This window comes from Phacochoerus africanus, chromosome 7 (assembly GCF_016906955.1).
Source record: "Phacochoerus africanus isolate WHEZ1 chromosome 7, ROS_Pafr_v1, whole genome shotgun sequence".
NCBI lineage: Eukaryota > Metazoa > Chordata > Mammalia > Artiodactyla > Suidae > Phacochoerus > Phacochoerus africanus.
Genome location: NC_062550.1, coordinates 717,809 through 745,020, shown reverse-complemented (window position 1 = coordinate 745,020; position 27,212 = coordinate 717,809). Strand labels below are relative to the sequence as shown.

At 62.6% G+C, this 27,212-nt stretch overlaps 2 protein-coding genes across 2 annotated transcripts; one reads left to right on the top strand and one right to left on the bottom strand.

Moving 5' to 3' along the window:
• Positions 1 to 3,535: 3,535 nt before the first annotated feature.
• On the bottom strand, positions 3,536 to 13,909 carry ALG12 (ALG12 alpha-1,6-mannosyltransferase). The gene is made up of 10 exons (XM_047785941.1): positions 13,777 to 13,909; positions 10,283 to 10,548; positions 10,076 to 10,208; positions 7,947 to 8,120; positions 7,238 to 7,432; positions 6,783 to 6,886; positions 6,006 to 6,229; positions 4,354 to 4,523; positions 4,199 to 4,274; positions 3,536 to 4,109 (listed from the first exon to the last, which is right to left on the bottom strand). The coding sequence occupies exons 2-10, from the start codon at positions 10,475 to 10,477 to the stop codon at positions 3,878 to 3,880; spliced, it is 1,503 nt and encodes a 500-aa protein (XP_047641897.1). The 5' UTR covers positions 10,478 to 10,548; positions 13,777 to 13,909; the 3' UTR covers positions 3,536 to 3,877.
• Positions 13,910 to 14,095: 186 nt separating this feature from the next.
• Positions 14,096 to 21,852, top strand: CRELD2 (cysteine rich with EGF like domains 2). The gene is made up of 10 exons (XM_047785939.1): positions 14,096 to 14,399; positions 14,722 to 14,804; positions 15,464 to 15,574; positions 15,837 to 15,928; positions 16,618 to 16,794; positions 18,155 to 18,250; positions 19,170 to 19,253; positions 20,172 to 20,267; positions 20,411 to 20,557; positions 21,528 to 21,852. Exons 1-10 carry the CDS (start codon positions 14,274 to 14,276, stop codon positions 21,575 to 21,577), a joined length of 1,062 nt encoding a protein of 353 aa, XP_047641895.1. The 5' UTR covers positions 14,096 to 14,273; the 3' UTR covers positions 21,578 to 21,852.
• Positions 21,853 to 27,212: the final 5,360 nt, after the last annotated feature.

The window sequence follows — 27,212 nt, the reverse complement described above, 5'->3', positions numbered from 1 at the left end:
GATGTGAGAGGAGGGGCTGAAGGCCTTTGCCATGATCCGCCTCCTGCTGCCGAGGGAACAGTCAGCAGGCCGTTCCACTGACGTACTTACTTATCTGTTGGAGTTCCCTGGTGGCCTAGCAGTTGAGGACCCGGCGTTGTTGCTGCTGTGGCATGCAGTCCTTCCCTGGCCTGGGAACTTCTGCACGCTGCAGGCATGGCCAAAATAACCAAAACAAACAAAAACTTATCTGTTGTGTGTGTCCTTGTGTGAAAACCTAGTAACTAGGGCAAGAAGAGCATGAGACATCTCTGTGTCACTGTCACCGAGCCGTCCGTCGTGTAGCAAGCACCCTGGGCGGGACTTGGATCGAAGCAGACGGCCTAACCCTGCAGAGGCGCAAGGGGAGTGATGCGGACTCTGAAATTAATAACGTGTTGGCTTTGTTTTATAACTATGCTTTCTTTTTCTTTTTTCCCTTTTCGGGGCCACACCTGCGGCATATGGAAGCTCCCAGGCTAGGGGCTAATCGGAGTTGTAGCTGCTGGCCTACGCCAGAGCCACAGCAGCTAGGATCTGAGCCACATCTGCGACCTACACCACAGCTCACGGCCACGCCGGATCCTTAACCCACTGAGCGAAGCCAGGATGGAGCCCGCAACCTCATGGTTCCTAGTCGATTCGCTTCCACTGCGCCAGGACGGGAACTCCTGTAACTACGCTTTCAAAGAATTACACGACAGTCTGGCGCGCCTCTCCCCTCACTGGACGAAGCGTGGGACAGCCTGTGTGGGGATTTTAATGTAACCAGGTCCCCAACACCTGTTAGGGACGGGACTGAAATGACGGCCCCGCCATCGGTGCTCAGGCTGGGCCGCCTTGAAGCGACCCTGTCGCGGACACGAGGCGACTACCAAGCCTCGTGCTGCAGCTTTTGTTACCAGCGCATAGTCATCACACCTGGAGGCAGATGCGGCTGCCCTCTCGGGGTCTTTTCCTCGCCAGTGTCCAGTGTTACTGCTGCGTGTCACATCTACACTAAGACGTGAACTGACACGCGATGCTGCCCCAGGTACTCCCTGGGGACGCGACGCGTCCTGTGAACAGGTGACGTCAACTTATGACAGATGCAGAACCAGGCTGAAAATTCATTTCCTCCCCCTTGCGATTGTCTCTTTTCTGTTTTGGACTACAGCGTGGCATTTCACTGACTTGCCACACTTCATAATCTCTCCCTTCCCTTTCCATCCCGTCCCCCCTCCTTCCTCCCTGGAATAGCCACTCCCCCCCCCCCCATTATTCAGTACGTCGAGAAAGGCTGAGCGTGATGCAGCAGGCAGCTTCTACGAAATTTTCTAAAACATGAAATAATATAGCTTCATAATGACTTTATTGTCTGGCAGTTACTGGCTGGATTTCTGAACTTGGTTTTTGAAACCTAAGAAACTTTTATTTATTTATTTTGTCTTCTTGCCTTTTCTAGGGCCGCTTCTGTGGCATATGGAGGTTCCCAGGCTAGGGGTCTAATTGGAGCTGTAGCCGCCGGCCTACACCAGAGCCACAGCAATGCAGGATCCGAGCCACTTCTGCGACCTACACCACAGCTCACGGCCACGCCGGACCCTTAACCCACTGAGCAAGGCCAGGGACCGAACCCACAACCTCATGGTTCCTAGTCGGATTCGTTAACCACTGTGCCATGACGGGAACTCGTAAACCTAAGGAACTTTTAAAACTCTGATCTTACTATAAAGTCTTGGCAGTAAACTCAGCACAGATGTTATAGCAACGTTTCAAGCCTTGCCTACCAACTAGTGACCTTCTCGTGACCTATGAGACCCCCCTGCTCTTGAATGAGCTGAGGAAGATCCTGAAATACGATGAAATACCAACGAGCTCTGATTAATTCTTCCTTCCAGAGAAGTGTTCCAAAGCCGTCCCTAGAAAGTACGTATTTAACATGCGAACACGATGGGTCCGAAGGGGCCGTTTAGAACCGACATTCTTGAGTCGTTTGTTTCGCGATGCATTTGAACCTGCTTCATGGTGGCCAAACGCAGGGCTTTCTTCAAAACCCCCCGTATTCTTGCCAAGCCTTCTGAGCAGAATACTTCCTCAGGAGTCGCTGGCTTTCTCTCTTCTCAGCCGCCTTGGCTCGGGGAGTTCTGGCGCAGGACTCTCAGGTCTGGCTCCCTTTAGGCATCGTTTATGCCCTCGTGTCACTTTTTTTTTTTTTTCCATTAAAGTACCATTGATCCTCTTGTGGTTTTCTTTTCTCTAGCAACTGAAGTGTGTAACACGCAACATACCAAGTGTGTGTGAATCTGCCGTTGGCGGTATCGGTGGGGCTTCCATTCAGCAGTAGCTGTTAGGCATCAAGCTCTGGAGGACTCCCAGGTGCCATGCAGATTTCTGACTGCGAGGCACCCGGCGCCCCCAAGTCCCATGTTGCTCAAGGGTCAAGTGCACAGTAATGGTGCTGGGTCAGGACTCTGGGGTGGACGGCAGGACGTGCAGACATGGGATGAGGGCGGCACAGAAGCCCACGGACTGGGATGGGACTGGAGGTGCCAGCATGGAGCTGAGTTTCCACACCTGTGCAAGTGTGTGTGTGTAGGGTGGGGGTCCGGGCAGGTGCAAGCATGTATGTGCCTGCGCAGGTGTGTATGTATGTCTCCAGGCAGGTGTGCGTGTGCTGGGCAGGGTGTGTGTGTTCAGGCGAGCCTGTCCTCCGTCTCTCCGCAGAAAGGACCTGGCAACACGGGCGTTCTGAGAGCGATGAGCACATTTTGAGCCCCAATCTCGGTCTCTAGAGCCAGTCCCTGCCGAAAGGAGCCTGGCCCCTCAAAATCGCCAATTTCAGGGCTGGGGCTGAGACTGAAGCCTTGTGCCAGGAAGCAGGGAGATGCTCAGAAAACTAACGCTGGGGCGCATCACCCAGTGCGCCTGGACAGAGCCCTGGTGACTCTGCAATCTGAAAGCCAAGACAGAGACCAGCCCCGCACAGCCCTCAAGGGCCAGCAGTGGGCCGCGCACACGCAGGCTGACATCTGAGAATCACCGACAACAGATAGATGATAAATACAGACGGTGAACAGGTCAACGGGGAGGAGGCCGCTTGCTGAGCGGCAGCGGCGGAGGCGCCGCAGAGAGGCGACGGTGGAACCGCTGGTGGGCACCGCGTCAGGGAGACTTGGGGGGCCTCCTGGTCGGCCAGGGTCTGCGCAGACGCCTCATCAGATGGGGTGCGGCCACCACCTCCTCCTGGGACCCCGAGGTGTTCGGGGTTGAGACCAGGCTGAGGGCGGCTCACTCTCGGCTGGCTCAGAAAAACCTGCCCATCTCCATGCACACGTGTAGTGTGTGTGTGTGCGTGCATATGTATACACGCGTGCTAAGCACGCCCCATGCTCTGCATTGTCTTCAGGGCCTGGTGGGTCAGACACTCACCGGAAACTCAGCAGACGCTTGTTCAGCAAAGCCAGAAAGTGCCACGGCGTCGCTTCAGCAGAGCCCAGCAGGCGGCTCCGCGAGCACCACGCGTCGGAAGCGCACCAAGAAGACACCTGCAACTTTATTCACATTCTTTTTGAACACCTTCCTCTCCTAAAATCTCACCCGAAGTGGAAATGGTGCGCCCGTGACCCCCAAACAGGCCCTGCCCTGCAGCGTGGGGCACAGGTGGGGACGATGCCCGGGGGCCCTTCACATGCCGAGAGCCCCCAGTGCCGCCCCAAGGCAGCTCCGCGGGGCAAGGTCCACGTCCCGCCGCCGGGAACAGCCCTCCGTCTGGATGACCAAGGCAACCCTCGGGTCTGTGGCTCTCCGACGAGCGCCCCTCGGTCGCATCTGTTGTTGCCAGCGGAGCACTGCTGTTCCGGCAGGACTGGGCCCCTCGTCAGGAAGGCCCCACGAGCCTCTCCAGAAGCACCAGCTTTGTCTGCAGGTTGACGTCAAAGGGAGGCAGTCTGCTCAGGTTGAGACTCAGCCCGGTGGTGCCAGGCACGCGGGCCAGGACCCGGTGCGTGTCCCGGTAGGGGGTCAGGTGCCCGGGCGCCGCCTCCACCAGGAGGTGCGTGTAGGCCAGCATGCGCTCCGAGCCGGGCTGCAGGTCCTCCGTCTTCTCGTACCTGCGCAGGAGAGCAGCCCGTGCATCGCGGGTCCGAGCGCCCGGTGCCCTGGGAGTCACCCCTGCAGCCGTGCCACGGCGGGAACATACCTCCAGGCACTGTTGACTTCCAAGAACCGAGACACGCCCGTCTGTGCAGCAGCCACGCCGATGTGCACAGCCACATCTGTGGAAAGGCACATCTGTTCGGCGAGCCCTCGATCCGCACCCCTGGCCAGAGCCGCGGCGGGCGGGCGGGCACCTACCTGTGCGCGGGGGCACCAGCTCGTGCAGCCTCTGCAGCGCCACGCCGCCGGGGTAGTTGAAGTGGGACACGTACAGGCCTGTGGCCGAGCACATGGCGTTCGCCACGAGGTGTCCGATCACAAAGAGGGACCCCACTTTATACAGCCAGGACTTCCTGCGGTTGTTCAGCCTGGAAGGAGCGGTGTGCTGTGCGGGAAGCCGTCAGCAGTGCCACAGCAGGAGTGTGTCGTCAGGAGCAGAAAGCAGCTGCTCAGCGTCACCCAGTCTGAGCGCGTGGCATCGCCAAGCAGGGAGCTGGGACACGTGCTCTCTGCGGCTCCACCCAGATGCCCATTTGAAACTTAGGTGATGAGGAGTTTGGGGCTGGGGCCCTGGCCTGCAGAAGGTCCTGGGCAAGGGACAGAACCACAGCAGGGACACCGGATCCTCAGCCCAGCCACTAGGGGTCGCCCACGTCATTCCTTAGGTCAGAGCGTAGCCTCCAGGCCAAACCCCTCACCCAGGTGAGCCTGTGAGTGAGGGCAGCGGGGCGGGGACGCACCCCAGCTGTCCCCAGCTGTGCCCAGCTGTCCGGCAGGAAGGCCGCCGGGCCTGTGAGCTCGGCTGGATGCTTGAGCCTCCCGCCAGGCCCGCTGAGCCCTTCACTCGACCCTGGCCTTGGCACACAGGTGAACCCCACTACACGGGGAGGCTGGCACAAACTCAGGCGTCTTTTCCAGCCACTTGAGGCTGCGCCCCTAAGGTGACTGGCCCTCGTGCCTGTGTGGACACAGCACCTGGGCCCCACACAGGGACTTTCAGATTCAAGTCCTTTCTCTGCTCTTTGGGACTCAAGTCTACCACCCACGCCTGTCTCCTACGGCCCTGGCACCCCTACAGCATGGAGCACATCCGGGGCCCGCTTTCCCCACCCTCTGGCCTTTGAGGGCTCCTGCCTTGTGTGGGGCCAGGGGTGGGGGGAGCCTGGTTCAGCCCCTCCCTGCCGCCAAGGTTTGTACTGAGTGAAGCCGGCCTGGACTTTCCGAGCAAGACCCTCCTCCCTCTGAGCCCGGGCACACCCTCGGGGAAAAGGAGCAGCAGCCAGTGACCCGTCCGCCAGGCCCCCAGGCAGCACGGGGACCACGCCGTGCCCTGGACAGCTGTCCTCTGCAAAGTGAGGCAGATGAGGGGGCCTGGCCTCCTGGGCACGGCCTCTTGTTCCCATCACAGGCAGTGACCATATCGCCTCCATCCGTGGCCCTGACCCCTGGTGAGTGGCAGCCCCACATGGCCTGGCTGGGCCCGTCCCCCTTGTTCTGTGGCTGTGTAGCCCCTGGTCTCTATAGGGCACTGACTCCTCTGGACACACACTGTCCAAGGACCACACAGGCCAGGCCCGCCGAGTTCGGACCCTCCCCTACACCCTTCCCCTGAGGGACCGAGCCCTGCAGGCCTGAAGCCCGTGTCCGAATCAACTGAAGGTGGGACCGGGCAGAGCCTGGTAAGCGTGTTGGCCCTGCCTGGCGGTCGTACCACGGAGGTGGCCAGGCTGCCCACCTCTGACACGGTGCCCAGCTGAACGTGTGGCTTCCCCTAAAAGTCACCCCCCTCTGGGCATCAGCAAAGCGCCCGGGGACACTCCAGAAGCTGTGGGCGCAGGGAGGGCACTCACACGCGGGCGCAGCCCCTGGCGGCCACGACGTTGAGCAGGGGGAAGGCGTAGATGATGAAGCGCAGCTCCTTGTGCGGGAGCAGCGAGTACAGCGCCACGAAGCCCAGCGCCGGCAGGAGCAGCGCCACGGCCCTTCTGTCCACAGCGCCCAGGGGCACGAAGAGCAGGCTGCAGCCCAGGCCGCGGGGCAGGGCCGAGTAGAAGTACCACAGCAGGGGCGAGGTCTGCGGGCGGGGGTTAAGGAGGCCACGCGCCACCCGCGGTCCCGTCTCCCGGGCCCAGCTCAGGCCGAGCTGGGAGCGCGGGGGGCCTCAGCCCTGACAGCCCGGCCTGCCACACCCAGACGGAGGCCAGGACTCGGGAGCGGCACCAGCACCAAGGCCGCGGGTGGCGCGTGGGGCTGCGGAGTTCCTTCCCCTTCCCCTCGGATGGCTCACCGTGAACACCGGTTGCCCCAAGATGATGGGCGCACTGGGGACTCACGGTACCCCATGTCCTCTCTACAGCGTCAAAGGCGGGCAGGTGATGGCGAGGACCAAGGGGAAGCTGGGGCTACAGACGCCACGCGGTGCTGGGACCGGGTCCAGGGGAGGCCCGGGCTGCAGCCTCCGAGTAAGAAGGCACCGCGGGTCCCCGAGCTTCAGGGTCCACCAGCTCCCCCCACCCCCCCTACCCCGCGCCGGGAGGGGGGCGGCCCCGCCCTCGCCCCGCCCGCCCGGCCCCGCCCCTCGCCCGGCCCCGCCCCCGCCCCCGCCGGCAGAGGCGCTGGAAGGATACCCCCCAGTTGGAACTTTTGTTCAGGACGGTGTTGTACCAGAGCACCTTTCCCTCCGGCCACACGGGAGCGCGCCAGAAGTAGGAGTCCACGGCCACCGTCAGCCCTGAGAAAAGAAGCCGCGCTCAGGGCGAGCCCGGCCGCCTGGGGTCCCCACCGTGCAGCCCCGTCTGCACCGGAGCAGGGGCCACCGGCAGTCCGCAGTCGGGGGGCGGGGGTCCTCCTCCGCCCCCAACAAGCCCCCTCACGCAGGTCCCCGGCATAGGGGCGGGGCGGGGGGGGATCGCGAGGGCAGAAGGGCCGGGACACCCGCACCAAGCCGTCTGAACACCCCCGAAGGTGAAGGTCATTGCATTTGAAGAAAAAGACAAGAGCAGGGAAACCTCCCGAGTTCCGTCTTCAGAAATCACCCCCGAGCCAGCCCTGCTCCAGCCAGCGCAGCCCGGACCCGACTCACCCAGGCAGAGGACCCCGGCGGGCACGGCGCAGCGCAGGGCCCTGGCCACCGAGAGCCTCCGCGAGCAGAGCGGCAGCAGCAGCGCGAGGCCCAGGAGCAGGCTCAGCTCGGCTCTGAAGACCAGGATGGCGAAGGCGGAGAGCCGGATGAAGCGGGGCCACTTCTGCTGCAGCCAGGCTGTGAGGGCCAGCAGCACTGCAACGCAGGTGGCCGGGCGCTCAGCTTCTCTAGGAGAGCCTCGCTGAAGCCTCCAGAGGCCGGCAGGCGTGCTCCCACGGCCGGTACCGGGCCAGACACCTGTGCCCGCGACCTCCTCCCACCCTGCCCAGAGCCTCAGGCCCACGGCCCCACGCAGTCCCTCCCGCCCGCCCGCAGCGCGGCCACCACCGCTCCTGCCACAGCCCCTCTGAGTTCCCTGCTGCGGGCATGGGCGAGGGCCAGGCCTCCCCTCCGGCCTATTCGTGGCCTCCCTCGGCTCCCAGAGGAGCCCTGCCTGCCTGCCCTCCCTCCCAGCACCGCTGCCCCGGACCAGCTCCGCCTCCAGGCCGGGCACCAGGGAAAGCGGCCCGCCTGGAAGCAGAGGCCCCCAGGGCCCCCAGCCAAGGCCTGGGAGGCACACCCGGTGCAGCACCCGGGATAGAGCCCCGCTCCCGGCGTTTCTGAGATGCCCAGTGGGCACTGCCCTCCCTCCCGCGTAGGCAGCACCTACCGAAGGGCAGGACCAGCACGTTGGGCAGCGGCCGTGAGCAGTAGAACATGAGGTGGAACTGCGAGGCCGTCAGGCAGCAGAACAGAGTAGCCACCGGGGCCCCGAACTGCCGCCTCACTTCGGTTTGTAAAGTCCAGAGCCCCCAGATGACGCCGAGTCCAAGGACAGCCCTGACTGAACAGAGGGGCACAGTGGCGGGAACAGCCCCCAAGTCGGGGGAGCCGCCTCTGGTGCGAAAAATGGGCTGTGGGTACACAACGGGACGCTGCTCAGCCACAGACAAGGGAGAGATGGTGACATCGGGACACCACGGGTCTCAGTGACGTGAGTCAGGCAGAAAAATCCCCTCTTTCACTTACAACGACCCCAAGGAGCTCATTTACAAAACAGAAACAGACTCACACAGAAAACAGACCTATGGTTCCCAAAGGGGAACGCGAGGGCGGGTCTGGGGTTGACGCACACAACCAAGCCCAGAGCAGGACCCACCAGGACCGACGGGAGCCCCGGGAACTACGCTCGATGCCTTACAATTAACCCCAGCGGAAGAGAGTCGGAAAAAGGACACACGTGTGTAACTGAGTCACTCTGCTGACACGCTGTACAGCAGCCATGCTTCAACGAACAAAACAGACGTGGAGCTCCCGTGGTGACTCAGCAAAGCGACGCTGACCAGTATCCATGAGGACTCAGGTTCGATCCCTGGCCTCGCTCCGCTCCGTGGCTTGAGGAGCTGGCGTGGCTGGGGCTGGGGCGTGGGCCGGCAGCTGCAGCTCCGATTCGACCCCCTAGCCTGGGAACCTCCATGTGCTGCGAGGGCAGCCCTAAAAAGACAAAGTGACAGTAGATTTTCTACCGAAACTAGCGTTAGAATGGTGAATTTGTTCGTGTTTCACTTGCAACTACCAGAATTCTTCTCCTTTTGAGCGTGGAGGGCCACATCTGAGTTCTGTCCATTATTTAACAATAAACACTGTCGCAACTGTCTCCCCAAAAAGCGCTGGGTGAGGGGAACGGGTGCCACACCCCAGGAGCCCAAGCCTGAAGCCGTACTGGGCCTGGGGACCCCAGGCAGGGGGGTTCTGGGGCTCACGGCCGCTGGGCCGTGATAACAGGGGCCCCACCACCCGGCTGACACCTCCAGGGCCACATTTACCAAGGGCCTGATGCTCAGACGCGGCCCCAACTCTCCCATCCAGGCTGCCTGGCTCCGCCACGTGGCCGGGACAGCCTGTCTGCCTGCCCGAGCGAGAGTGGGTTTCCGTTTCCTCATCTCCCTTTTCCGAAAGCAGAACTGCTTCTCTGCCAGGAAGGTGTATTTTTTAAAGCTCTCCATACAGGCCAGACAAAGCAGCTGTAAGATGTGTTAGACTCAGCTGGGAAATCTGAACACGGTCTGGGTACAGATGCAATAAAATTTACTCAAACAGAGCGATGCTGACTATTGGCTAAAAACGAGGTTGAAGAGGAATATGTTGTGAATTTGGTTGTAAAAAAAGAGTTGGTGGCGTTCCCATTCCCACTGTGGCTCAGCGGGTTTAGAACCTGACTAGGATCCATGAGGACGCGGGTTCGATCCCTGGCCTCACTGAGTGGGTTAAGGATCCGGCGTTGCTGTGAGCTGTGGTGCGGGTCGCAGACACGGCTCGGATCGGCAGCTGGAGCTCCGATTCACCTGTAGCCTGGGAACCTCCGGACGCGGCGGGCGTGGCCCTGAAAAGGGAAGGTGAATAAAGGAAGGGAGGAGGAGTCGCTGTGGGCACAGGGAGGACACGGGACCTGCAGGAAGGCCTGCTGGTGGCCTTTCTGTTTTCGTAAATTTTTATCACATCTAGTCCCAGTCACTGCTCAGATTTCCCACGAGGCCTCCAGGCGGCAGGGACATGAGGCCTCGACACAGCCCTGATGCTGCCGCTCGGGACAGGGCTCCCCAGGCGGCTCTGCAGCAGGCGCCTCACGCCTGCACTGCCTCCTCCTGTACCAGCCCGGGGAGGGGGCTCGGCACCCCCAGGGCAGTCACCGCAGCCCGGACCTAGACCCCTGCTCTGAGCCGCCCGAGCAAGTGGCCAAGCAGGTGCCAGCCAGGTGACACTAGCTCTGTGCCCTGCCCTCGCCTGAAGGCGCCTTACCTGCGAGCTGAGAATAGAACTTGGACGTTTCCAGCAGGGAGAGCACGCACACGGCGGGGCTGGAGAGCGCGGCCAGCAGCAGCGGCCCGAGGAACGTCCTGGGGACCACGCCGGGGAACTCGAGGTGGTCAAACTGCAGGGGACGAGGGCAGGTCAGCGAGGCCCCGGGCATCCGGGCAGGGGGGCGGTGCGGCCCCGGGGACCCACCTGCTCCACGTCCAGCCGGTGGTAGAGCAGGTCGTGCACGGCCTGCAGGTTGAAGCTCTCCTCCACTTTGGTGTAGGGGCAGGCGAGCAGGTGGAGGGCGGCGACGGCGACCAGCAGCCCCAGGAGCCCGCCTGGCCGGCCCGGGCCCGGTGGCCTCTTCCCACCCATCGGCGCTGGGGCCTCCCGGACCTTCATCCACCGCCAGCAGCGCCACTCGAAGCGTTTTGAAGGAACGGAGACGCGGCTTCCCAAGCTCCAACCTCAGCCTGGAGCGAACACCGGGGAGACGCGTGTGATAGTAAGGGGGCCCTGGGAAGTGCCCTACCTTCGGACATCCGAAAACACATCCAAGTGGAGGGTCTAAAGAGAAAGCGTGGAGTTCCCTGTGGCCTGACAGTTAAGGAGCTGGTGCTGTCCGAGCGGCGGTTCAGGTCACTGCTGGGGCACAGGTTCGATCCCTGGCCCAGGACCTTCCACGTGCTGTGGGAATGGCCAAAAAGCATCACGCTTTCCCTTCTGCACTGGTGCAGGGAATGGAAACCGATGCAGCCACTTTGGAAAACAGTACGGAGGTTCCTTAGGAAAATAAAAGTGGGCGTTCCCTCTGTGATACAATGGGCTCGGGGAGGTCTCTCCAGCGCTGGGATGTAGGTTCGATCCCTGGCCCAGCACACTGGGTTATGAATCTGGTGTTGCTGCAGCTGCAGCGTAGGTCACAACTCGTGGCTGGAATCTGATCCCCGGCCTGGGAACGCCCTATGCCTCGGGGCAGGCAAAAAAGGACATAAGTAAATAAAAACACTACCCTACGATCCAACAATCACCCAGAAAACTAAATTCAAAAAGATGCACCCCCATGTTCACAGCCGGCGCTGTTTACAAATCGCTAAGACATGGAAACGCCCCAAATGTTCATCGACAGAGGAGTGGACAAGGTGTGTGTGTGTGTGTGTGTGTGTGTGTGTGTGTGGACATGCTACCCGTCAGGGTATACACCACGGAATCCTCCTCGAATGAAATGATGCCACTGACGGCGACACGGCTGGGCCCAGAGCTTATCACGTAAGTGAGGTCAGTGAGAGACAAACATCATATGACAGCACTTATACGTAGAAGCTAAAGAAACGACACAGATGGAGGTATTAACAAAACAGAAACAGACTCCCAGTCGGAGGAAAGAAACGTTCGGGTACCCAAGGCGAAAGCGGGGGAGAGTGTCTGGGACTAACACATACACACTGCCACATGTAAAAAGCATGAGACACAAGGTCCTACAGTGCAGCACAGGAAACATATTCAATATCCTGTAATAAACCATACGGAAAAGAAGCTGAAAAACAGAACCCGTCTGCGTGTGTATAACTCAGTCGCTCTGCAGACAGCGGAAACTAACACACACTGTAAATCAAATCAACGCTATTTCAGGACAAAAAGGCACGGCTGTGTCTTCCCCAGCCCGAGAAGTCTGAGCGACTCATCTCGGCAGCGGCTTTCCCTTACGTGCCGTCCCTTTAGGCCAGGGCGGCCCCCATTAACTGTTCCACGAGGTGGGTTTGCTTGACGGGGGATTTGAGTGGGGGTTTTGCTGGGTTTGCTGCCTGAGAGGGGCAGGTTTGGGGGATTTAGTTACACGTAGGGGTGCCGAAATAAAAGGCAGCAAAAAAACGCAGGAGGGCCAGAAGCAAAAGGAGGTGCGTACTGGTTGTCAGAAGTGCTTTTTGGTTTGAGGGAGATTTATGAAATCTTAATTTCCAAAGGTAGCAGGTACAGAGGCCCCGAGCGAGGGCAAATCTGCAGATTAGAAGAAACCGGATCCAGTCTGACGCGGCGGTGGTGCTGGTGGGGAGGCGGCGGAAGGAAGGGGTCAAAACGGCTTTAATAATTAAGAATCACCAACATGCTGTGCAGTCAGTCCTTCAAGAGCAGCAAATGCAAACACCACTGGACGGACAGACCATACTGCGTCACTGTCTCCTGCTCTTAATTTTTTTACTTTATTTTATTTTTGCTTTTTAGGGCCATACCCACAGCATGTGGAAGTTCCCAAGCTAGGGGTCTAATCGGAGCTGTAGTCACCGGCCTACACCACAGCCACAGCAACGCCAGAGCCAAGCCACAGCTGCCACCCACACCACAGCTCATGGCAACGCCGGATCCTTCACCCACTGAGCGAGGCCAGGGAACACGCCCGCATCCTCATGGATACAAGTGGGGTTTGTTACTGCTGAGCCACGAAGGGAACTCCTGTCTCCCTCTTTTTATTTTTATTATTTATTTATTTATTTATTTGTCTTTTTGCCTTTTCTGGGGCCGCTCCTGCAGCATATGGAGGTTCCCAGGCTAGGGGTCAAATCGGAGCTACGGCTGCCGGCCTACACCACAGCCACAGCCACGCGGGATCTGAGCCGCGTCTGCGACCTACACCACAGCTCACGGCAATGCCAGATCCTTAATCCACTGAGCGAGGCCAGGGATCGAACCCGAAACCTCATGGTTTCTAGTCGGATTCGTTAACCACTGCGCCACAACCGGAACTCCTGTCTCCCTCTTTTTAAAACGTAAGCTCCTTGGCGGCAGGATTTTTGTTTTTCCCCATCACTGACCCTCAGCAAGGACCAGTGGTCCTTGCGTCTGTCCCCCCTGGGGGTTCTCGTCCTGAGGGCACCCCTGCCCCCATTCACTCAGGTGTCAGCAAAGCCCAGAGCATAACAGGTGCTCCAACGACTTGAAAAGGAAGTGCAGTAAAAGCTCTTAAGCTTCCATTTTCATTAAAAAAGACAATAACAGGCAGTTCCTGCTGTGGCGCAGTGGAAACGAATCTGACTAGGGTCCATGAGGATGCGGTTCGATCCCTGGCCTCGCTCAGTGGGTGAAGGATCTGGCGTGGCCTTGAGCTGTGGTGTAGGTCACAGATGTGTCCTGGATCCCGCATTGCTGTGGCTGTGGTGTAGGCCGGCAGCTGCAGCTCCGAATGGACCCCTAGCCTGGGAGCCTCCATATGCTGCGGGTGCAGCCCTACAACATAAAGAAAGCAAGAAAGCAAGCAAGCAAGCAAGCCACAACTCATCAACGCGCAAATTGTAGAACAGTGGCATCTCGGATTAGGCAAGCCCACAGAGGCCCTCTTGTCTATGGGGTTCTAGGGTCTCTGCGGGAAACTGGTCATATCAGATGTTCACATTATTAATCCCTGGCGGAAACGAGCCATCTGGCGCAAATTAGGCCAGAGAAAACTTTGTATCTTTTGTTCTATGACAGTCGGGATAGGGCTCATCTTAGTCCGGATTCAAACCACGGGCTCCAGGGCTAAATGCCCGGGGCGCGTGGGGAAATGCAAAATGCAGGTTCCTGGGCCCCCAAAGACAGTCATCAGGCCCCAGGTGAGGAGGCCTGGCGGCCCTCCCGCGTGGACAAGCCCGGCGATGCCCGAGAAGCGCAGCCACAGCGCCGGCCCAGAGCCGCCGCAGCCCGCCCCCAGAGCCGCGCGCGCTGACCTCGCCGTCCAGAGCACAGTCCCTCGAAGCCCGGCCGCCAGAGCTGCCCTCGACCGGAAGTGGGGCAGCGGAAACCGATGCCCTTGACCGAACCTAACATGGCCACCAATGCCTAGCTGCCGTCTCAGCGGGCGCCCTTCCTGCCCGGAGTAAAGATGGCCGCCACAGGCGGGGCGTGAGCCAGCCGCCTCGGATCTCCCCGCCCCCTGTGCCCAACCCTCCCGGCGGGACGCTGACCCGGGCGCTTCCTATTGGTGGCCTCCCGTGGCGAGCTCGGATTGGGCCACATGAGGACGGGGCGGAGCCATCCAACCAATAGCAGCGCGAGGGATGGTGAAGGGCGGGGCCCCGGCCGGCGCCGTCAAGTAGGCCCGGGAACCGCCGGCGCTGCTGAGCCGGTGGGCGGCCGAGGGTCGGAACGCTCGGCGGGTGCTTGCTGGACCTCGGCCGGTGCCCGCGCGGCCGCGTTCCCGTGGCGCTGTCCGCCTTGGCCCGCCATGCGCCCTCCGGTTCCGTCGCTGGGGGTGCTGCTGCTGCTGCTTCTGCCGCCGCCTCCCGGCGAGGCCACCAAGAAGCCGACGCCCTGTAAGCGCTGCCGGGAGCTGGTGGACAAGTTTAACCAGGTGTGCCGCTCCGCGAGGACATGGAGCCAGGGGGTGGGCCTGGGTCGCCCCTCCGTGGACTCGGGGATCACCCCACGATGGGCCCAGGGTTGCCGCACTGTGGACCCGGGGGTCACCTCGCCATGGACTAGATTTGCCCTGCTGTGTACTGTTACACCCCCCAACCCCCCGCCATGAGCCAGGGTCCCCACACCATGGACCCAGGGTTGTCCTGCCATGGATTGGGTCACCCCACCATGAACCTGGGGTCACCCCTGCTATGGAACCGGGGTGACCCTGCCATGAACAGGGGTGAGGCAGCAGTGCCACCTTTCCCCCGCAGGGTATGGTGGACACGGCAAATAAGAACTTTGGAGGTGGAAACACAGCTTGGGAGGAAAAGACACTGTCCAAGTATGAATTCAGGTAGGCACCCTGCTCTGAGCGGCCCAGTGCCTGCCTTTGGTGACATGTCCCCGGGAGCACTGATGATACAGAGTCCCTTTGGCACCGGCACCTGTCCTTACCTGGTGCCGGTGCCAAACACAGGTGGGGAGTTCCCACTGGGGCTCAGTGGTTAAGAACCCGCCTAGTAGCCAGGAGGATGTGGGTTCACACCTTGGTCTTGCTCAGTGGGTTAAGGATACAGTGTTGTTGTGAGCTGCGGTGTAGGTCACAGATGTGGCTCGGATCTGGTATTGCTGTGGCTGTGGCGTAGGCCGGCAGCTGCAGCTCCGATTCGACCCCGAGCCTGGGAACCTCCGTGTGCCACAGGTGTGGCCCTAAAGAAAAACAAAACCCAAAAAACAGATGGAGCTCACTCCCTCCCCACTCCAGCTCCAGCCCCATCCTGCCCATGGCAGGGGTTCCCCCGCTGGACCCCACACCTGATGGGCCACCCTGACCACCCCCGCCCTACGCCTTTAATTCTCCGCCTGGCACTGACAGCCCCCAGCTCCATTTGGGGTGTCTGTTGAGGGTTTTTCCAGTGAAGCGCCACTGTCCCTCGGGCCTGGCCTCCGGACCTCCCTGTAGAGGGCGCTCTGCCCTGGCCTTGCGGTGCTGACGGCCTGTGCGTGTTGCAGCGAGGTCCGCCTGCTGGAGATCCTGGAGGGCCTGTGCGGGAGCAGCGACTTCGAGTGCAACCAGCTGGTGGAGGAGCACGAGGAGCGCCTGGAGGCCTGGTGGCTGCGGCTGTGAGTGCGCTCCTCCTTCTGGGAAACAGCTTTGGAAAGGCTGTCCGATGTAGCAAAGCCGGCGACGCGTTGCCCGAGCCTGTTTTCTCCCTCGCTTGTGTCCCAACCCAAGCGCGACCTGGAGGGACTCAGCCAGACGGGGCCGCGGGTGCAGACCCGCCTTTCCCGAGCCCAGCCTGCTCCGCGCGGTTCCGCTCAACTGAGTCTTGGCGCTGAGGAGCACTGTCACGCGAGGTTTAGGGACGCTTTTTAAAACCCTCAGGAAGAAGAATCATCCTGACCTATTTGAATGGTTTTGTGTGAAAACACTGGAAGTCTGTTGTCCTCCGGGAACTTACGGGCCGGACTGCCTGGGTACGTTTTTCTACCGGGGCTCTTGGGTGTCCCGTTTCGTGCCGGTCGCCCCCGCGTCCTGATCCTGGGTGGGCACTCGCGCAGGAGGGTCCTGACCGTCCGCTCCTGCGGCGCCTGGGGCACTGCCTCCTCCGAGCCCTGGGGACTTCCTCTGGGCCGTGCGGCTCTGAGTGTCTGAGCCCAAGGGCACTTCGAGTTCACGAGTCCCCAGACCCACTGGAGCCCACCCGCGACTGTCCTAAGCCACCCGCCTGGACGCCGCCCTCCAAATGCGAGGAGCGGTGGAGCCCGTGTGAAAGCCTGGGGCTGGGGCGTCTGTCAGCCTGGACGGGACGCGTCCGGCCTCCGGGGTGAAGAGACTGAGTGAAGCCACGGTCGCCACCCCACTGTCACCGAAACATTCTTGTGGGTCACCTGGGTGAAAGGCACAGCTGCTGGCCCAGACCCTCCCTGCTTCCCTGCTGGTGTGTAGCCACAGTGGGGTGGCCCCATGTCCCGGCCGAGGCCCCTCGAGGGCCTGCAGACCCCAGCGAGTCACGCACAGTGTGGGGCCCGTGTCTCCGCAGACCGAGTCGCCTGGGGGTTCAGTGAGGGGTCCAGAGCGCTGTTTGGCAGGTGCAGCGCCGCGCGGGGGGAGGCGCTCCCCCCCCCCCGGGGGTGCGCCCTGAGCCGGCCTCGTGTCCCCACAGCGTGCCAGGGCGGGTCGGAGAGGCCCTGCAGCGGGAACGGCCACTGCAGCGGAGACGGCAGCCGGCAGGGGGACGGGTCCTGCCAGTGCCATGCGGGCTACCAGGGGCCGCTGTGCACCGACTGTGTGGACGGCTACTTCAGCTCGCTGAGGAATGCGACACACAGCGTCTGCTCAGGTTTGGAGCCGCCTGTGTGGACGGGAGCAGGGCCCCGGTGACCTCGCACCCGGACTTCTGGGAGCTCAGGGGAAGGCGCGGCCCCAGTACGAGGAGAGGAGGCTGGTGACAGCACCGCAGCCAGGGACAGAGGCATTTCCCGGCCCCAGACCAGCCCCGGAGGGCAGAGCGAGCCACTAAGCTCCCTACCTCCTCCTGGAGGGGGACTCAGAGGGTCCCGCCATCCGTGCTGGCCCCGGGGCTCTGTGGCCGGCAGCTGGGCTGCTCTGGCTGGGCCTGCGCGCCCCAGGGCCATGCGGGTGGGACAGTTGAGCTCCCCCATGGTGGCCTCGGCGGATTCGGGGAGCAAGGCCAGGTGTGCCTGCTGTCGCTGGAGCTTGGGGTCTTGGAGTCCCCGCAGAGTCGGTACATGAACAGGATGGCGAGGCGGCGTAGATGGGGACGAGAGCCTAGGCCACACGGTGTGACCTCCAGGCCTTCAGGGGCCCCTTACAGAGGTCCCGCCCTTGTGGTTCCCGGGTGTGGTAGGGTGGGCCCTCCTCCCTGGTTGGCAGGTGCCCTGGCTGTCATCATGGGCCTCCATGGGGTGGCACGGATGGAGCCCCCAGCTGTGACGGTCCCGCTGACCCTTCAGGGGAGGCCTGTGCCCTCCTCTCGAGGCTGTGTCCTCTGACGGGCCTTGGACCCGCTCATCTATGGGCAGTGCCCTTGCTTTCTCCCCGGTTGTCACTGAGGCAGAGGAAGGCTTCGGGGGTCTCCCAGCAGCTGTGTCAATTGCCGCCCTAGGGCAGCGGTGGGGCTGCTGCTCTCCTGCGGGTCCCCTATTGTTACGCAGGGCTGGGGACCTGCGTGAGTGCCAAGCTCCACTCCCCCACCCGGGGCCAGGCTCTAGAACATTCACTCGCTGCGGCTCTTACCACTGTCACCTTTTCGCTCTTTACAGAAATCCTGTGAAGCTCACAAGTAGGTTTTTCTTTGGGCGACTGGATCTTGCTTTTCTGGGTTTGTTGGTTGGTTGGTTTTGCTTTTTTAGGGCCGTGAGGGTGGCATATGGAGGTTCCCAGGCTGGGGGTCAAATCGGAGCTACAGCTGCCAGCCTTCACCACAGCTCAGAGCAACGCCAGATCCTTAACCCACTGAGCGAGGCTGGGGATCGAACCCACAACCTCATGGGTCCTAGTCGGATTCGTTTCCACTGCACCACATCGGGAACTGCATTCCCTGGGGTTTCTGCGTGTTTGCAGCTTTTGTTTTCCCCTAGCAAACACAAGTTCCTAATTTCTGAAATGGTCTCCGCGGCGTGTTCACTCCTGCAAGCGGGATTCGCAGGCACTGACGGCTGCCCACCTCTGCCTTGCAGCCTGTGACCAGTCCTGTAAGACGTGCACGGGCCCCACCCACAGGGACTGCGGGCAGTGCGAAGTGGGCTGGGTGCAGGAGGACGACGCCTGCGTGGGTGAGCCCCCCCGCCCCCCACCGTGGGGTCTGTTCTCTGCCCTGTCCTGACGTGGGGTGTGAAGGAGACTCTGATGTCCCAGGCCACGTTTCAGTGGTCACAGCGTGGAGGCAGGATTTACCCACGTGCAATCTTGTCTGTGGGCTGCTGAATGTGCCCCCCCCACCCCATGGCCTAGACTCTGGCCTGGGGAGGTGGCCCTTGAATCACGGTCCTTGCTGTCAAAACCTGGCTTTTGGTGTACCCCTCACAGCTGCACTGCCTCCCATCGGGTGGCCCTGGTGGTCCAGGTGGCTCTGCCCAGGAGAGAGACCTGGGACTTATGCCCAAGCATGTCCTTGGTTTCGTAAAAGAGACAGGGCTCTGGTTTCATAAAAGAGACAGGTTGTTGTTGGGGGGGGCCGGGAAGTCGCTGGCCTCTGGCTGTGGTGGGGACAATAGCAGCCTAGGCAGGGTGCCCACAGGTGCTGCCGCTGGCAGGGAGGAGGCCGTGGCTTCCTGATCCTCCCCCACCGGAGCTCTGCGTGGCCCTTCGCGGAGGGCTCCTGTCCCCACCCCCGCCCGGCCAGCTGGTGCATCTTTTCTTTGCAGCTGCAGCCTGTAAGGGGCGTCCTGCAACCGGGGGGGGGGGGTGGGGAGGTGCTGCAGGTAGAGCCCACGGCCTGGGTTTTGGTTTCACCCCTCACAGCTGCTCGGCCTCACGTCCCAGGTTCAGTGGGGAGGGTGGTGCCCTCCCCAGCCCAGGCTCCTGGTTTCATCGAGCTCAGGTCAGCCCCTGGCCCCACCTTGGGGGCCCCCTCGGCCCCCCTGCCCACACCCGCACGGGAGCGCCCACCCCCGTGCCGGTCCGAGCGTGTCTGCCCACGGCGGTCACGCCCCCTCCTGGTCCCGGTGGGTCACGTCCGGCCTCCCGTTGCAGACGTGGACGAGTGCGCGGCGGAGACGCCCCCCTGCGGCGACGGGCAGTACTGCGAGAACAGCCGCGGCGCGTTCACCTGCGAAGGTGCGGAGACCCCCCCCCACCCCGCCCCGCGGTGTTCCCCCTCCTCTTACAAATGAAAGGTGGCAGCACAAGGCGTAGACACTGGCTGAAGGAAACCCAGAAAGCTCAGCTAAGCTGAGAAGAAGGTAACCACGCTTCCCGGAGGGGCCTCCATCCGCGGAGCCCCCGCTCCCGGGGGGCCGGGCGTGCAGCACCGATCTGGCTCGGAGCCTCCTTGCCTATTTTTTCCATCCGACGTTGTGACCCCCTCTGTGCGTCAAGTCTTTGTACACCGTGTTAATGATTTTGCAGCAGGCCACTGCGGCTGCGCTCTTCAACAATCCTCATTGTTGAGTATTTAGATCCTAGCAATTTTCCCGCAATTACAAAGTTTGAAGACCCTCATAGGTAGAGCTTTTCGTGTTCTTCATTATTTTCTTTGGATTAGTTTCCGAGTTGCTCTGTCCAGGGACACGTGGATTTTCAGTCCACACCCGCCCCCCCCCCCCAAAGGTTTTGCCGTCAGAAAGCAGTACAGGAGGCCACCTTCCCATGTCCATGGTCATGTGGCGACTGCCACATTTCCGTGTTTGTGGGCACAGACTTAAGTGGGACGCCCTAAAGGTGTCACTTGCTCTCTGCTGCTGTCGGCACTGAGCTCCTAGCTGGCACGTCAGCGATGCCACAAGCTGAAGGAGGGGTTGTTTTGGGAAAAGCTGGTGCCCCCCATCCCCCCGCCCTAACCCCACATCGTGGTCCCTTGGGGTCGTGGTACCGATGGTCAGTTCCAGCAAGTTCCTACTTTGCGGGGACAGAGGCCAGGTGTTGGGACTCGGTTCTCTGGCTGCAGAGCCCCCACCGGCTCGTGTGTGGTTTCAGGGTGCATTTTGGCCACTGGAAGGTGATCTGGTGTCGTCATGTCTTCCCTCTCGTCCCCAGACTGTGATGCCACCTGTGTGGGCTGCACGGGCAAGGGTCCCGAGGGGTGTAAGGAGTGCGTGCCCGGCTACTCCAAGGACAGCGGCCAGTGCACAGGTGAGGGCAGGCGGCCGGGCCTGGGTGGGGCTGCCACCCTGCAGGCTGCTGGGGGGGGGCAGGACCCTGGGCACAGCTCCACCTGAAGACCCCGCTCCTCCAGTGCGAAGGGACTGGCTGGTCAAGCGGCGTGTCTTTTCTAGATATTGACGAGTGCTCGCTGGAAGAAAAGCCCTGTGCGCGGCAGAATGAGAACTGCTACAACACGCCTGGCAGCTACGTCTGTGTGTGTCCCGAAGGCTTCGAGGAGACAGAGGATGCCTGTGTGCAGATACGGCCCGCGGGGGACGGTAAGCGCGGGCCCCCTCTCTGGGGCTCATGTGTTGGCCGCCAGGCCCAGGATGAGACACTCAGTGCAAAGAGGGCTTCCGGGAGGACGGCGGGGTAAAGGCGCGGGGCTGAAGCCCTGGAGGGGCTCCCGCGCTCACGGAGGGGGCAGGCGGCAGGCAGCTCAGCAGATGGGCCACCAGCCGAGGAACCCTGGGCCCTGCGGGGACCAGAGGGTGACACACGATCTCCGCAGGAGACAAAGTGCCCCAGAGACGTACTGTACTGCCTCCTGGCCTGGAGGCTGCACGGCTGAGATCAGGGCATCGGCCGGGCCGCCTCCCTCTGCACCTGCTGCCTCCTCCAGCGTCTGGGAGCCGTCGCTCTGGGCGCCTGGGCTCGAAGCTGCGTCCCTGCAGCCTCTGCCTCTCTGGTCACCTGGCCTTCCCCCTGGGTGACTCTTCTTAGAGGGGCACCAGTCACCTTCCTTGCTAGGGTCTACACCAGTGAGCGCACCCTACCACCTTATTTCCAAGTAAGGACCCGTCCCGTAGGGGTGGGGCCACCAGCGCCTCTTCCTCGCTTGTCACATGGGAGACCTAGAGGAGTGGAGGGTGTGAGAGCAGCAGTGTTCAGAGAGACAGCGGCCGAGTTTCCAGGAGTGCGCTCGCCGGGTCCCCAGCAGGAAACACGATCGAATCACACGCGGACACTCTTTAGGAGCCACAAGGCCCCAAGGACAGAGGGGACCTCACGGGCCGCAGAGAGCAAGGCCCGGCCACGGAAGGGGCACAGCCATGCCCTTTGGCCCCACGCAGGCTCTCGTCTCGTCCGGGCTGATTTCGGGCGCCTCCCCGGCTCCCATCTCCCGTCTCCCGCCCGGGGCCACGGGCAAGCCGTGCACACGCTGCCGGCCCCAGTGCAGCCTGTGGCCACGTCCTCAGGGCCTTGCGGGCTAGGATTTTCCCGAATGATCTGTGTTTGTTTTGACAGAAGCGGCAGAAGAAAATCCCACACAGCTGCCCTCCCGCGAAGACCTGTGACGAGCACCCAGGACCGAAGCCACATCTTCCCTCTAAGTTATTCAGACTCAGGCCCCGGACACGCGCCCCTGTGGCTTCAGGGGGCCGTCAGGGGGACGCTGCCTTTTGAAACGGTTGATGCTCATGGGACCCTTAGCAAAGCTGCATTTCTTGGTTATTCTTAAACAGATTTGTATATTTTGATACCGTCGTTTATAATAAAATTGGCCACTGAAGGTAGTCAGGCAGAGACCAGAGGGGGTCTTTCTCACTGGAAGTGGCGTTTGCTCCCTTCAGCTGGCCTGTCCTGCGTCTGTCCCCGAGTCCTGCTGGGACGCAGGCGGCGCAGCCAGGCTGGCCCTCTGGGGCTCTGTGCCCGCCACCCCCATAGGCCTGCATCAGAACCTGCCCGGGTGGGTTTCAGGGCCCAACCTGGGGGCCCAGCGGGAGTGTGTCGGGACCCCGGGGGCGGCCGTCTTTAGGGGTTGAGTTGGAGAAAAGGTCAGAAGACCCCCAGGGCCTGGCCCTCGTGTCGGAATGGCGAGATTCTGAGAAAAAGGCTCCACGGACCCCTGCCCCCACCCAGCCCAGCCTTCTGGCGGCCTGCGCTGTCCCCCGCTCCCGTCATCGTGGCTGTTAGAACGTGACCTCCGCCCAGCCGGCCAGGGCTGCCCCCAGTGAACGCCCGGTCCCCCTGGCCCACCGCCCCCCAGCTCCCTGGCCTCCTGCTGCTTCTCAGGTCTCAGTCCCGGCCACACAGATGTCTCCCACTGTCCTGACACCTGTGACCATCCGCGTCTGCTCATGACCTTGCCCTCCGAGCCCAAGCCGTTCGCCCTCACCTGGGCCCCGGGATGGAGCGCCTGCAGGTGGGGCTCTGCCCCCCGACCTCGCTGGTCCCAGGGCCACAGCACGCTCCAGCCACAGCCCACTGCGGAGAGCGTGCAGCACACGGGGGAGCCCACCCTGGGGGACGGTCGGTTGTCAAGCTTACAGGACAGGGCGGGGCCAGGGGCAGAGCCTGTCAAAGGAGAGGTGACCAGCAGAGGGGCCGGGCAGACGTGAAGGGTACTGGGTCCAGGAGGAGGAAGAGGGAGACTGCAATTTGGGGGCTTCCAGGAACTCTGTGGGTGGGGGGTTGTTGGAGGAGGGGGTGCCACGCCTGAGGGCCCTGGGGCCTGTGGAAGGTGTCAGGTGGGTGTGGCTGAGCCTGGGGCTGGTGGAGATGCTGACAGATGGGCAGACAGGAGAGGGAGGCCCCTGGCCTGGGGTGCCCTGGGGAGGGGGGCCTAAGACGGCTCCCCGGCGGGGGAGGGGGTGGGGGACAGCACTCAGGCTCCTGCTGAGGGCCAGGCCAGGGCAGGTGCGTGGGCCCTGCCAGGCTCAGATCCTGCGCGTGGGCCCAAAGCCATCCCCCAAGTGGGGCCGCGTGGCCCGAATAGGGAGCTGACCCCGCCTTTCCAGCTGGAACCTGTCCTTGCTGCCAGCCGTGGGAATGAGCTCACAGCCACTGGGTGGCACTGTCTCCCCACAATGGTGGGGTCACCTGGGTGGCTGCCCCACCCCCACTTGGTGAATGTCAGGTGTCCCCTCCCCAGCACAGGTGACGTCAGTACATGTTCGAAAAAGGCCAGTCACTTGGCAGTGGGGTGGGGGTGGGCCCTGCTGTTTGGGACACTGGATCGCTGGATCCCAGCCTGAGCCCTTCAGCTTGCTCCCCGGAGAGCCCTATGCTGGCCAATGGAGTCCGAGGGATCCCCCCCCCCAACCCCACCCTGGGTCACCAGCTCCAGCACCAGTGCGCCTGGGGAGGGACGAGGCAGGCTAGGCATCTCCTCCCTAGCCCCTTCCCCACGTCTCACCCCTCTGCGACCCCCTCCCCCCTCCCCTGGCCCCTGGGGCTGTCCAGAGTCAATGGCAGAACGCCTGGCCCCCTTCCACCCCACCCCATCTGTAAATGGGAGCTGGGGCCAGACGAGGTGCAGAGTCAACCATCTGGGGAGCCAACCAACTGGGGAGGAGTGTGGATGGGGCAGAAAGCGTGGGCTCGCCCCCAGCAGGACCTCTGTAGGTCAGGCTAGCTGCTCATGGTGCTGCCAGGTCCCTGGGACCGAGGTGCAAGGATGTGGGCGTCCTTACAGAGGGTCTGGCTCTGCCTAGGGCTGGGGGGCCGGGGTGACTTGGCAATGACGCCGGCCCAAGCCCTGGGGCCTCCGCCCTGGTGGAGCAGAGGGACTGGTCCCACCCCCTCACTGGATCAGCGCCTGGGCTCAGGGCTGGAGGGGCAGGTGCAGCCAGCAGGTGGCGATGCGGGACCACCCGGGGCCCTTCTGCCTGGTCTGCAGGAGAGGGGGGTGGGGGGGGGATATGCCCTGCGCCCCCAGCACCCACAGGCATGTCCTGCTCCTGGGGTCAAAACTGGACGAGCCAGGCAAGAAGGAAATCGGCCGGACCCCCGTCATGACATCACACTGAAGCTGCAAAGCCCGGACCCCCCACGGTTGGAGTGACCCAGTCCCAGGACGGCCCCGCCTTCTGCTCCCTCCTCCCACCCTCCACGCTGCCCAGGGAGGGGCGGTCAGGGGCAGGGAGTCGCAGCGGCCCCACGGCCCCTCCACACAGGCCCAGCCTCATAAGACTCCAGGGTCTCAGGGAGCAATGCCCACCCCCCTGCCCCCCAGCTGGGCAGCCTGCCCTCCTGCTCATTGGGGTCAAGGCCCCCTGCCCAGGTGGCACTTCCGCCGTCCACTGGTCCCTGGCACAAGACTCCTAGAGACCCAGGTGAGGGCTCTTTGCCATGTCCCCTGAGGGAGCCAGGAGGCTCAGACTCCGGGGCTGCTCCCACCTGCGCGTGGCACCTGGACCATGCCCGGGTCCCGGCTGGCCCTCCCCACAGAGGAGCCTGGATTCAGCAGGTTGTTTCGTAAAACCTTCTGGAAGTGCAACGTGTGAGTACCCGAGGTCCTGGCCCCGTCCTGCCTTGGCTTTGCTGTAAAGTGTGTCCCTTGGTTTGATGTGCCCACATGTAGGACCCTGTGTCACATATCAAATGTTTCGTAAGCCGCAGTCCTCAACAGGTGGTCCAGGTTTGTCACACATTTGTCACAATGGGATGAAGGGTAAACCGCCCTCCAGAGCCCAGGATGCCTGGCCCCCAGTGGCGGCCTCCGTGAAGAGGCGCCCCCACCCCCAGGGGGGAGCCGGGCCCCAGCAGTCTGCCCATGGCTCGCTCTGCACCCTGGGGTTGTGCGGAGGGCCTCCCGTTCCCACCCACAGCTCTGCCCCTGGGGTTGGATGAGGGGCAGCGGAGGGCACTCTGGGCTGCCTTCCCGACCTGCCACGTGCCCTGGGCTGTTCACGTTCGGTGCTGGAGCAGAGCTGAGCCTGGATGTGCCCCCGAGCGCCCAGAGCCTCCGGGCGCTGTGCATCCTTCATGGTGGAGCTCGCCTTGCTTTGGGGATGCCCCAGGCCCCTGTATCTGTGCACGGCCCCCCTCTCCCTAGAGGACACGTGTCCCAGAGCACTCGCCACTTCCTGGTCACCTGGCCTGATAAGCACGGGGCCAAGGATGCAGGGACATGTGGCTGGTCCAGGTGACTGCAGGCCGCAGAGTCCCCACAACCTGGGCGGGCGCCCAGTGAGAGTGAACCGTTTCTGATCTTCCTACCTGACCGGGCGGGGGAGTGCACCCCCTCCCTGTCCAGCCCGCACCCGAGGCTGTGGACGTCCACTCAGGCAGAGACGTCCCGTCTGGCCGAGGCGGGCCCCGTGCAGCCGTCCCCCTCCCGGTGTCCATCGCCGCTTTCCATGGTCCCGCCTGGCAGCGTACATGGAGATGGGACCGGACCACCACCTGGCACGGCCAGGTCTCTCCCTGTGTCCCTAATCTCCCCGTTGCTTTTGACTTACTATCTTGGGGTCAGGGTGCTTTCGGAGGCCCCCGCAGGACTTGCCCTGGATGGGGGCCAAGGCGCTCACATCCACCCTCACGCCTTGGCTCCGCTCGTCTGTACCAGGCTTGGGAAACAACCGCCGGGTAAATTGGAGACTCGAGGTCGGGGGTCGGGCCCCGGCTGGAATTCCATGTTCCCGGCTCTTGTGAGACCCCCGCACAGCTCAACGGGCACGGGTGCCACGAGGCAGGTGCGGCACCGACTGGAAGCCCGTGCCCAGCAGTCCGCAGCATCGGCATCGTCCCCCCACAGGCTCGGGTGTGGGGTCCCAGGGAAGGGCTGGGGTGGGTGTCTCGGTGTCGCAGACTCTGCCTCCTGGGGACCCGGCCTGCCCTTCAGGCAGGGCGTTCTGGGTCTGAAGCCCACCTGGGACCTGGAAAGTGGGCGGGGGGGGCGGTCACGACCTCCCACTGGGGCCTCCTGGTCACGCATCCTTGAGTTCTCCTCCTTGGCTGCCTGTCCAGCCCCGGGAACACTCTGTCCTGCTAACCACAACCTCAGGCGCCTCAGGCCCTGGCCAGGCTCCAGCCCCACTGCGCATGAGAGATGCATCCACCTGCCCCGGCCGGCCAGCCGGGCGCCACCCCCCTCACCCCAGCCAGTTCTGCGATGGCCTCTCCCAAGGGCCGTGGGGCGCCCCCAGCTGCCAGGCCGCTGGCGAGTCCTCCAGGCCCACACGTCCCGCCGGCCCTCCAGCCCCTCCTCCGCGTCTGCCTTCCTCCATCACCGCTGGGTGTGCGTCCCGGACCTCAGGAAAGGCGCCGTCAACAAGGACACGCTGCTGGGTCCTGAGGCTTCTCTGGTCACAACCTAACCCCAGCGGGCAGGAGGGCCCGCAGGCTCACACCTCGGGGCTCCCACGGAGGCGTGGCCAGGTCTGGGGCCAAGGGACTCAGGGTTTGGTGGTCAAGCCCCACCCCCAGCCTCCTGGGAACTGGCTGACTGTCCCCCAACCCGTTATCTTTTCCCAGAGTGACAGGTGACAAAAGGAAGCTGCCCACAGTCACCACCCCATACTCTTTTTTTTTTTTTTTTACAGCAGCACCCAAGGGATATGGAAGTTCTGGGGCCAGGGAGTGAATCCAAGCCACAGCTGTGACCTACACCAAGGCCGCGGCAACACTGGATCCTACCACCCACTGCACCAGGCCGGGATCAGACCTGTGCCTCTGCAGCAACCCAAACCGACGCAGTCAGGTTCTTAACCCGCCGGGCCACAGCAGGAACTCCACCACCCCATTCTCTTAATTTTGCACCCTGTGCAGCCTGGCAGCCCCCTCCCATTTTGCTACAGTGACAGATGTGACCAGACCACCACTGTGCAGAGTGGGCCAGGCCCTTCTAGTCCTGCCCCCACTGTCCCAGACTGGCCAGGCTCCGCCCAGTCTGAGCGGGTTCCTAGAGGGGCGGTCAGTCCTCGGCTGACCCCGGGGGGCGGGTGAAGCCCATGAGCCTTGAGTCTTGAGGGGGCTGCACCTTGACCTGCCTCGACCTTCCCATCACCAGCACCAGGCCCCAGACCAGCCTGGACTCTGCTGCTTCTCTCGTGCCCACATCCCTGTGAGAGGGCTCCCGGTGGAAGATGGGGGACAGTTCCTCCCCCATCCCACTACACGGGCTCCACGAGAGATGTCCCAGCCCAGCCGCCCTTGGCGGGCGACCCCTTCCTGGGCTGCTGGCTCCCTACCCGGGGCCTCCTGACA

Excerpts from the sequence above, each read along its gene's own strand:
- ALG12 (XM_047785941.1), bottom strand. The coding sequence starts at position 10,477 with ATGAAGGTCCGGGAGGCCCCAGCGCCGATGGGTGGGAAGAGGCCACCG. Across the intron at positions 7,433-7,946 it reads CGTGCTGGTCCTGCCCTTCG|TGCTGCTGGCCCTCACAGCC; the intron begins GTAGGTGCTGCC and ends CCTGCGTTGCAG. Across the intron at positions 6,230-6,782 it reads ACAAAAGTTCCAACTGGGGG|ACCTCGCCCCTGCTGTGGTA; the intron begins GTATCCTTCCAG and ends CCCCGCCCGCAG.
- CRELD2 (XM_047785939.1), top strand. The coding sequence starts at position 14,274 with ATGCGCCCTCCGGTTCCGTCGCTGGGGGTGCTGCTGCTGCTGCTTCTG. Across the intron at positions 15,575-15,836 it reads GAGGCCTGGTGGCTGCGGCT|GAAGAAGAATCATCCTGACC; the intron begins GTGAGTGCGCTC and ends TAAAACCCTCAG. Across the intron at positions 18,251-19,169 it reads GGAGGACGACGCCTGCGTGG|ACGTGGACGAGTGCGCGGCG; the intron begins GTGAGCCCCCCC and ends CTCCCGTTGCAG.